This window comes from Mesitornis unicolor, unplaced genomic scaffold, assembly GCF_000695765.1.
Source record: "Mesitornis unicolor isolate BGI_N332 unplaced genomic scaffold, ASM69576v1 scaffold29988, whole genome shotgun sequence".
In the NCBI taxonomy this organism is placed as follows: Eukaryota; Metazoa; Chordata; class Aves; order Mesitornithiformes; family Mesitornithidae; genus Mesitornis; species Mesitornis unicolor.
In genome coordinates this window covers 6,759-18,116 of record NW_010200267.1, presented here as the reverse complement: position 1 = coordinate 18,116, position 11,358 = coordinate 6,759, and the positions used below count along the sequence as shown (strand labels likewise).

At 37.5% G+C, this 11,358-nt stretch overlaps 1 protein-coding gene across 1 annotated transcript in view; it reads right to left on the bottom strand.

The window, feature by feature from the left end:
* Positions 1-368: 368 nt before the first annotated feature.
* The window catches only part of LOC104544749 (dimethylglycine dehydrogenase, mitochondrial-like), a gene marked incomplete at its 3' end in the record, with an annotated part of 17,317 nt that continues 6,327 nt past the window's right edge, over positions 369-11,358 (bottom strand). The window contains exons 3-8 of the mRNA XM_010189695.1: positions 11,215-11,324; positions 9,809-9,962; positions 9,151-9,355; positions 2,213-2,461; positions 825-1,023; positions 369-446 (exon numbers count right to left, since the gene is read on the bottom strand). Coding sequence (XP_010187997.1) covers positions 369-446; positions 825-1,023; positions 2,213-2,461; positions 9,151-9,355; positions 9,809-9,962; positions 11,215-11,324 — 995 coding nt within the window. The remainder of the gene's footprint in view (positions 447-824; positions 1,024-2,212; positions 2,462-9,150; positions 9,356-9,808; positions 9,963-11,214; positions 11,325-11,358) is intronic.

Sequence of the window (11,358 nt, the reverse complement as noted above, 5' to 3'; positions counted from 1 at the left end):
CATGCTGAGCAGGTCCTGTATCTGCTCACAGTTCATTCTATCCATCTTGAATCAATGGTCAAACTAAGACAATTAAAGATAAGTCAGTAAGAGTTTTACCACTGACCTCAGTAAGGCCAGAGCGTGTAAGATATAAGTCACATTTAAATAAAATATAATGGGCAGGAGTGAATAAATGACAACAGTACAACACCCATTCCAGTCACACTGTATTGCTTTCCTCCAATATCCAGCAACATCATTTCTCAGCTCAAACTTAAACAGTCAGAACCACAGCTGTGATCACATCCCTAGAGTGGTTAGTCACCCAGTATGTTGGCAGTGCCTTCTGCTTAGCATGCCTTCCACTCTTCACCTGAAAGTAATACCTCAAATTAGAATTTCTCCTTGTACCAATCACTCTTGCCACAACTTCAATGACAGCAGTTTTTGCATATGCCAAACAACTGTTGAACACAGAGTAATTCAAAGCAATACATAAAATGAACTGGAAAGTGTATCGTAAAGCTCAGCACTTCTACGACTTTAACTTGTTGCACAGACAGCACAAAGTACTACCCATTTATTGCTGCTTCATTAAGTGTCACAGGTACTGGCCTCCAGAATAAAAGGAGAAAATAAATGGAAAAAATTGTGAGAGTTATGAAGAAATAGTAATAGAATGCTTGTACTATGTAGGCAGTGGTAATTAAGACTATTTCCAATTACACTTTACATAAAATACATGTAAAACAATCCCCAAACCCATGACAATTTGTAAAGCTTGAGCTGACTGCCATCTTAACAGTATGACTGACAAAAGTTGCCATGAAGAATATACTCACCCAAAACCAATAGCTACCCAGTAATTTCTGACACCTTGATGAGGTCCCACCATAGGAAGAATGTCTGGAGAATAGGTGATAGGACCTGCAACCGTGTTTACGATGTCTGCATTTTTCAGAACTGGAACCATTTCCATAGCAACCTCAATATGCTCCATTATTCTGTCTAAATCCGACTCAAAAAGTTCTTTTCCAAAACCTGCACAAATATTTGACTCTTATTATATATTTAATTACACTGAAAATACTTACATTTAAGATATACTTATACAATCTACATATACAAAAGTTATACGGAATTCATCTGTGAGTATGTTCAAGCCTTTGCCATCCTACACAAGAAAAAATGGTGCGCCAAAATTCCTAGTTACCTGCAGGATCGAGTTTATACATATTTGTTTAATCCTAAGGTAACACAAATTCAACAACGAAGTAGAAAGGAAGTGGAGAAACAGAGAAACTTCCTTCTGTGTTACTAAGACCCACTTATTTTTCTCAATATGCCAACAATTTGGGAAGGAGAAGAAAGACTGCCTGTGTCAGCTTATGATTTCCATGGTATTTAGTGAATTCTTGTATATACTTCAGCCTTCAGTCTGGGCTCTAGGCATTACTGAATATAAGTCTGTAGAGGGACCTGACACTACTAGAGACAGTAAAGTAAATTCAGGAAGGTGTGACAATGCAATCCAAAGCTCAATAATGCTGATTGCTCTTCCTCAGGAAACACATTGAGTTTTTTTAAAACAGAACAGTATTTACTAAATATTTCTGTCTAGAAGTGAATGGAAAGCTGAAGCCTAGATATAAAACAGTAATTTCAGGTTTGGTTTTTTTTTAATTAAACAGTCATATGACATGGTTGGGACTTTTTGTACAAAGATTCTATACAAATCTACAGCTCTCTTGCACTTACATCGAAGCATAGCATTTTGTCTAAGACATCCTTTTGCTATACTTTGGTTCCTCTTCAACAACTACATTATCTCTGTTGGAACGGCAAAAATCCAAAGCTACTGTGAGTATGCTGGAGAGAACTGCAGCTTACAAAAATGCCTATTCAGTTGCAAAAGGATACATAACACAGATTTGGTGACTGCATCTAACCACAACACATGAGCACCTGTTCAAATAGTAGAGTAAGACTGTGTTGTAGATATGTATTTTGGGCCTTTTTCAAATAGGCTTTTTTAATGTTGCCTTTTTATTTCTATTCACTCTTATCATTAGAGTTCTGTTCTTTGAAAAAAAGAGTTCTGCATTACAATCACACACTGCAAATATTTTCTATTTTCCATCACACAAAGCAGCATGAGAGGCTGGGATTTATACACATTAAAATATGTGCTAGTGCTTATTAAGTTTAAAGATTTAATGTTCTTAATTACCTGTTGGGACTCCATTTGTTACCCATGAGTCTTGCAGCTTCATCTTCTCCTCACTTTCATATGGACCAAATAAAAGACCATCCCTTTCTTGCCTTAGATAATATGATCCTTCTAAGTCACGAATCACAGGCAATTCTGTTTTTAGGGCTTTCACTTCAGGGATAGTTGATGTCACAACATACTGATGATGAACGGGTATGAGAGGGTGCTGCAGGCCAATCATCTTGCCTATTTCACGGGCCCAGAAGCCTAGAGAAGACAAAAAAAAACCAACAACAAAACCAAAATAGAAATATTCAAAGACTAATTTCAATGAACGGAAAATAACAGTAAAACATTTTCAGGAAGAACTGCACTTTAAGGTATGGGACAAAGAAACCTGTTTCCATACTTTTTCAAATTACTTTTCATATTATCCAGCATAGTTTTCCCTCTATAATTTCATGTCCTTGTTCCTAACTATACTACCATATATTATTATAGTATACAGCTATTAAAAAATATAATTGGAAAAATATAAATTAGGCTTCTAAAAGTTAAGAAGATATTTTAATTAATAGTCCCACAAATACCACGGTTTATTTCGGTAAAGTCTGCAATGCAGTCCTAGCAAAGTCAGAGACACTCAAAAACCAGAATAAATTAGCTCACACCATAGGTGTTCACATAGCCTCTTACTTTCACCCAAATGAGCCAACATGTTTTTCCAAGACAGTAGTCAAGTCCTAACACTCCAACAGAGCAAGGCAGTACTTTCAGCCAGATAACCTCGAGAATTTAAGTTTCTCTCCTCTTTCATATGCAGCATGTGACTCATATTAATTAAATCTCTCACATAGCAATCAATTCATTATGATGTTCATATTTGAGAGTAGTCAATGTGCTCTCCCATAGCTGCCCAACTAAAAGTTCTGACAGAGACTGTGACCAGAAAAAGCAACAATTTCCGTGACACTGAAGCCTATACAGACCCTTCATGTATACTACTAGGCATAAGTTAAAGAAGACCTAAATCTCTGTACCTCCAGACTAGCTGTTTCTCTCTGTTAGGACACACTTTGTGAGATACCGCTGTCAACATCAAGGAGTGGAAGCCACTTAACTGCCAAACTTTATCGTTTGGGCTCTGCATCATGGCTCACACATGCTATGAGATTGGAACATACAGACCTGGGAATCAGACACATTTGACCAGGACAGCAGCTGCTCTAAGAAGCTTGGCATATCCCTCAGCCTCACTCTCCTCACTCTCTGGATCAAGGAGTTGAGGTCTCAGAAGCAGGAATTAAGGGGGAGAATCCAATGAAAGTGTTTCAGGGCAGAGTAGGAGTAAGGGTTAGGGGAAGGCAAAATGGAAGAGGAGGAAGAGGTAGCAGAGACTTCCAAATTAGAGGTGATGTACTATATGGCACCCAAAAAAAGAGGGAAGATCAGTATGGTATAACCAGCTGAACCCAAACTGCTTATGAAAACCTATCTCCAGCAAGTTATGCTACCTAACACATCTGCCCCTTTTCCTGGGATTTACACTCATACAACTTTTCTTCCTCTACGCTGCTTACTTGTCTTACCCAGATGCTCCTACTTCAATTTCATGGTCTCCAAGATACGGTCAAAATTTAGCTCTCAGGGCCCCGAGTGCACAAACAGTCAATGATCCTAAGAAGCCTCACCTAGGACTTCCACCCACACCCCTGCCCATGGGCCCAGGAGCCCCTTTTCAGGTCAGCTCAGTGCCTTCAGAACCTGTCTGAGCTGGATTGATCGAAGGTGTGACTGTTTACAGCTATGTCACAACCATGGCCGTGCCTGGCTATGGGCCTCATTGATTCAGACCCTGATCTGACTACTTCCCAGCCTGACCTCAGCCCAGTCTTGTCTCTGTGGTTCTGTCTGTGATCACTGATCAGTATGTGACCCTGGTTATCATCACCTGTTCATGACCTGTGGATCAACTTCCAGGCTTGGCCTCAGCCTGATTTCATCAGTATAGATCTGCCTGTGCCTCATTCCCACAAGCTTATCTGGAGATATGGACCATGGGCTGATCTCAGCTGCTGGTCCTGGCCTGCCATGCTCCTTCCCTTGTGCCTGATAGGATGGAGCCCTTGCTGGCTTGGCCCCTGCCCTGTCAGCCTTGTTACCACACTTGGGTCCTTGTCCTGCAGAGAGCAGCCAGCCTGCACTGCTTGCTGACATGAGTTTAGGAATACATCCTCTCATCTCTGGCATGGCCTAAACCAGGGCAATTAGGAAAGCTGAGATGGGCTGTGCTGGCCTTGTGTCATTCCCCACACCAGGAGGGCTGTCAGTACCATACTCAGTATTACAAACCAGCCGCAGGATCTAACACTCACCGTTTCTAAAACTGTGAAGTTTCTGAGAAAAAACGTTTTCTGTGGCAACTCACTTGACAATTGCTGATAGCCAGCTAAAGCAAGGGAGCAGGAAATCCAGGATCATGATAGAGGGATCTGTTCAGTTAAAAGCTCCTGCCCAGTAAATACTAAAACCTAATATCTGTTGTTCTGCATTCATCATATGTAAGGCTTTTGCTTCTCAATGGCATCTTCATCACTTGGAGAAGACTCACTGACGGAACACTTGTTAAGTCAGTTAATTTGGGAAGATCATGCCATAGCCATACAGTGAGTGAACCAAAGCATTTTTTAAGGGTACTGAAATCTGATTTATGCTTCCTTATACAAAAACAAACCACAATAATCTAATGAAGTTGAACTTCTAGCATATTTGCAAGGGTTTCTCTGTTACACAAGACAAATACAAATGTGGATTTAAGTGGAAGCTAACAATCCTTAGGGAACTTCCTTTGATTTGGGCACTTCCATGTCACCTACAAAGAAAACTATTTTAAGGAAATGTCAGCTAATAATCCACACAGGAGAAGGAAAAGTGAAGTAACAGAAACTCCATCTCTAGTATCATGCACTGTTTTTCTGACAAAATTGCTGGGGCTTAAAGAGGTATTTGAAAAAGAAATAATGCTCTGGTAATGTGCTTCTAATAAATTCATTATTTTGTTTACCCATTAAAACAGAATCCAAGGGAACATAATAGAGAGCAAGCATACTCAAGATGCTCAAAGAAAATAAAAATGGTAGACTTAATTCTTTGAAACTTATCTTTGTTTCTTCCAAAATAATATTAAAATTTCTTAGTCATTAAGTTTGCAGAAGTACATTACAAACACAGCTCATTTTTAAATTGCTTTTGAATTAAAGGCAAACAGTTAAGGTTTGCAGAAAATAAAGTCTTAAATATTTTACTTCTAAAAAAAAAATCACACATGATAAGTGCTTACATAATTGCTGAGAATAACAACAACTGACATTTACTAAATAAAAAATACTACAGTTTCTTTGTTTAAACTCTTTGAACCATATGCAAAAGCTATTACAAACATAAAAATGGCAGAAGGAAGAATATATTCTGTGGAACTAAATTCTAATTGGAAGCAGATGTCAAGTCTTATCACACACAGTAAAGACAAATGAAGGCATAAATTTTATCTCTAGGACATTTGTGAAGATTAAATTGTAAAGATCGCAATCATCTGAATCTCAAATATTTAGTGATGCTATTACTTAGCATATCTGCTGAACTATGTAATCTATCTCTTGTTTTTTAAAAAAGAAAATCTTCCCTTTCTATGTATGTATAAATGGCTGTGTATACACAATGTACATGTCTGCAAATGTATGTCTATATATGCCTATAAGAAATAGGCTGTAAATCACTTCAGCAGGCTCGGTATCAGTTAGTTCATGTCAGGGATTATTTATTTGGCATCTGCTTTCTTCCAAAATGGATATCTCACATAAGAAACAGCTACATATTGGCTGAAACTAGTTTGTTCCAGTTCCACAGCAGATGTCAGCTGGGGGATGAGGTGGGGAGAGAGAATGTAGGAGCCTTCTGATATATTTTTCTCTGCTCATATTGCAACATGAGCCTAAAATATGAGCTCTGAATTATACCAGTCATGATCTGTAATGGAATGAGGCAAGGCTGAGAAGAAGAATGAATGCTAGCTGAGAGAATATTTATGACAAGTATGTGTTATACAGTATTGATTTCACATCCTTAGCCAGAATGTTAAGCAATACGTGCTTTAAATGTTTATTTTAACTGAACAGTTAACTACACAATTAATTAAATATATTAACTACCTAAATATATTGTTGGTTTAATAACTTACTAAATAATAAAAAAGACTTAAGAAAATTTCACAAAGATGCATTCTAGGTTTTGCAAATAAACTTTGAAAAGCATTTACTAGAAAACTGTGCCTGATGTTAACTTGATATATAAGCCAAAGAAAGATAACTACACCAGAAAAATATAAAGAAATTACTACATCTGTGATATTTCATGCATATGATGCAGAGCCAATAGTTAGGAACAATGAGTACCTAGAAGTTGTAGCCTAAATAAGCCTCTCATTGCCAAAAGAGCTGCCTTTCCATTCCATAATCTTGGATCACTCCCAGACCAATATATCCATACTGTGTAACAAATGACATAAAGATCCTATTAGTAAGAGAGCTTGTGATTTTGTAACTGAATGCTGTCCCAGAATTGACACCTGAGAGCCATGAACTCACGGTCCAAAGGCCATCAAATACTGACGACTCTCATATTTTAAGTGCTTGACTTTGGAGTCTAAGTAAAATTCTTTTATTTTCCCTGTGAGTGGGGTTGTTTGCTACCTAAAAAGTATACTGAACTCTTGTAGTCCTCTTTCTCTCCAAAATGTCATTATGTGGCACTCATGAGAACACTCAGAGCCTCAAGGTGAACTTTCTCAGATCTCTGCTACTTTAGCCAGGCCTATAGCAATACCAGGTAATTGCGTATGTATGGGAGATATATGATGAGAAAGCACACTTTTTGATGTCTTTCCCAGTTAGTCTTTAATGAAAGCCTGGAATGATCTAACACAAGGGTGTCTACATCCCAGGCACTGAAAGAAAGGTCATCCAGTAAAGGTCAGCCTCTCAGCGTTCAGCCCTTTTATTCCATTCACTTCAAATTTCTCTCTATCCTGATCTTCTCACTTCCCCATCCCTGTCTGTCCCACATCTGCTCTTCCTTTCTGCTGTCTCAGACTCTTCTTAATCCAGACCTTAAATCCTTCTTCTGCTATTTTGTTTCCATGTGCAAGTCAGTTTCCTTCCTTGTCAAATCCTGTCCCACCACCTTCTCTTCCTTCCAATCTACTCCCCTACTCCCTACTCCTACATCCCTACCTACCCGTTCCTTGCCACTCTGACAGTCTTTCATGCTCAGACAGCTCAGGAAGCCTGAGTTATCCAGTCTCAGTTTCACACACAACCCAAGCATGCTTCCTAATCTTTTTGTCCAAAAAGCTCCAGCTCTAGTTCCCTTAATGAAGTATGTCAGGTCTCTTTCCACTGTCCCTCTCTGTGGTGTCATCCCCACAGTCACCATCCTCACAGTCACCATCCCTCCCTGTTTGAGCTTCCTTATTCAGCAAGTCCTCTAACACAACTGTTCCACTTGCTGTCAGTGCTCCCGACCACACCCAGAAATCCTTTCCAAGCATTTCACTCTCCCAGTCTATTCCTCTTCCAGTCTAATTCACTCCTAATTCCAACTGTCAGCCATGGTTATTCAACTCACCAACGAGAAGAGCCCCTGTCTCACTCAAATTCTTAATTCTGTCTGCTTTGCACTAGAAATATGTGCTTTTTTCTTTTTCATTACACAGATACAGAAAGGAATTATAAAGACATATCCTTGCTTCCAGTTCATTTGTCTCATCTGAGCAAGAAGAGAATATCCTCTTGAGCCATCACAGCTCCCTACTGAGGCCTGATTATTCACTGGGATGGGATGCACAAAAGACTCATGTCCTAAAAATGCAGATATAATTCAGTTTGAGACAGACAGTCTGCAAAAATTCCATCCAAATGGTAAATATGCTACATGTTTTCAAATAACCAAAACCAGCAAGTCTTCTAATAAGAAGTAGAAGGCACACTTCGTGTAGGAGGTGCAGAGTTTCACCAGTAACATATTTTTCTATAATTTGTATAAAGCAGCATAAAAATATGTGAAGTTTAGATTGAGTAGAGGTTTTTAGATTTATCAACTTGTTTAGGAAAAAAGACACAAATGCAAAGGACTCTTGCCCAAAGCTCTTTGAAGTAGAAAGATCAGTTTGGCTTCTTTAACACAATGAAGAATAAATAATGCATATGTAAATACAAGCTCCTTTGAATTAGGAAATTTTTATTACATGAAAAAATGTATTGTTAAGCCAACAGCATGTTTAAAATTCTACTCAAAGAGCAACAAAAATCTTCTGTTTCAAGGATATGTCGACAGAGTTAAATCTTAGAGAAAGATAATATTGAAACAGGCAGGGTTATCTTTCTTGCAGCAAATCCGCAGTCTCTTTGAATCACAGAATGTTAGGAATTGGAAGCAACCTCAAAAGATACATTCAGACCAACCCCCCTGCCAGAGCAGGATGACCAGTGAAGACATTTCTTCTTCATTTGTACATCCCATCTCCCTTCCTGAGTAGCTTCCAGGAGATTTTAGAGGACAATATGCATAGACACTAGCCTTTGTTCTACATAACCTACTGCAGACCAGTAAAGGTGTCTTCTGATACCAAAATCTAACAATACAGTCTGACTAATAACTGCTGAAGACAAACCAAAAAGAACTATTTTTAATGCCTAGTCAAGGACGATTAACATAAAAGCTAAATTTTCATGATATTGTAATGTAACATGTGCAAAATACATTTTGCCACAAATCAAGTGAATGTTGCATATAAAATATGCATTACTTATTCCTGTAATCCACAGAATTCAGTGTAGATGCTCCACGTCAGCTAGTCTGTAAATCTGAAAGAGTATACAAATGCTTATGTTAAATCTTACCTGCAGTATTCACGATTCTCTTTGCTTGAATTATTCCAAGTGGAGTTTCAACTTCCCATGTCCCATCTGATCGGGAGTTCAGATTAGTCACTTGGACGGGGTAATTTAATTGGGCACCATATTTTCTGGCTCCTGCTGCCAAGGCCATAGTGAGAGAATAGGGATCAATATGACCATCTCCAGGGTTATACAGGCCAGCTAACACCTAAACAGAGGTAAAATCCCACAATATGAAAGAAATTAAAATTTATCAAAATTTACTATATATTTTTTTAAAAAGTTTTATTTCTTGAATGCAGAAAACCTCAAGGAGTCAAATCAAAACAATATTCCAGAACATATAGTAATAACAGGACTACAGCTATCTGACTTAACAATGGTCTAAGGAAGTAAAACTGCTCATTTGTCCCATGCAATCAAAGGTTACAATAATTTATTATTATATTAATATATATACTATCATTAATAGTATGCACACTGGCATTCAGTATGCACCAAAATGCATGTGTCTGATTTTAGTTTCTAAACCATCTTTTTTTCACTGACAACCAGTAATTTCTTGTGCAATTTGTATGGAAACAGACCTTATGTCTATGTATCTGATAGATCAATATTTAATTGCAATGGAAGCTATTTTTCATAAAATTAGGTTCCTTACCTTATCCATGTTCAATAAGGGAAATAGCTCTTGCACTTTCTCAGGTGTGATTAGGTACTGCTCTGTTGGATGCCAACCTGCACGAGTCATTTGGTATTTGAATTCATCCACCCTAGTAGGGGTTGAAGCAATTCTGATGCTGCCAGGCTGATGACAGCCTGAAACAAAGAGCAAAAGAGAATTACTAAAAGAACCTTTACTCATCTACATAAATGCATGTTCACATGCTATGGGAAGTCTACAAGAATTTTACTACTCACATCACAGAAAAATAAGTTCAGGTCAGTTAGGTGCCCTTGAGAGAACAAGACTTAAGATGTAAACTCCTAGAGAGAATAATTTTTTTTAGAAAGTTATCCAATTAACTTCCTAGCTTAGTACATACTATCTTCAAAACAGTTGTAAAAAATCTTATTTAATGTCATTATCCTATTATCTTTATTAAGATTAGATTAATATTTGAATATATTCACTCATACACTTTCAAAAATAGTATCAGATACATCACAAAAACAAATATGTAACAGTTAATATTAAAGTCTATCATCTGCACAATTTTTCTATTGAGACGCTGCAAAATAAATTTAACTAAGTACCTTCATTGATACAATGAATAACTACTCGCCTTTTTTGTCTTTTTAATAAAGTAGAAATCCTTATATAGCTGGACAATGACTGCTCACTTTCTGTTATACACTATTTACTTCACCTTTTCTATGCTACCTCAAAGGACATCAACATGGCTGAATAAGTCTTTTAGTGGAATTCACAATGATAATCTGCTTTAGTATCTTATCTAGATGAGTAGAAAGAAGAGAAAAAGCATTTTATTACAATTAACAAGTCTTTAGACTAGTACAGCAAGGATCATGAAAATGAATTCACTACATGTAAATGAAATCTATATGGCTGAGTGATGCCAGACAAAACAGATGACTCCTGTGTTTCTCTACATACTCATTCCTTAAGTCACCAAATAAAAACATATCTCTGATAGGGATGGGAAGAATTGCAGCAATCTTCTCAAGTGCAGACAGCATCATATCACATGAATTTTTAAGTGGACATTTTTAAAGTTATCATGACCAATCTGTTCATTCCAGGTTCCTGATGCTATTTTAACTCCTATACCAAGCTAATGTTGCAGACTCAGTCTGCTGAGCTTCTGAGATGTTTTATGGAAACGATATTCTTAAACTTTAGAGGGATCTAGGAAACAATCTAAAATACTTAGTGACTAAGAACCAGATTACAGCATAGATAAGCAGGCAGGAGAACATATTGCAGTAAAAAGAGAGCCTTATGATAGTCATGAACACACACATATATAGAACTTGTCATTTCCAAACTTTTTTGTAAGACTGCTAGTAAGCCTAGTGTTGATCTGAATTAATACTTAAAAGGTTAAGGAAATTACCTGTCCAGTCTCTTCTTCCAGCTTTTCATAGAGTTTGATGCTGTAAGAATGGATCTTTTTCAGGTTTATTCCAGGATGAAAATAAGTAGTTAAACCAGCCTCAGATAAGAAATAGGAAAAACAGCATAGAGAT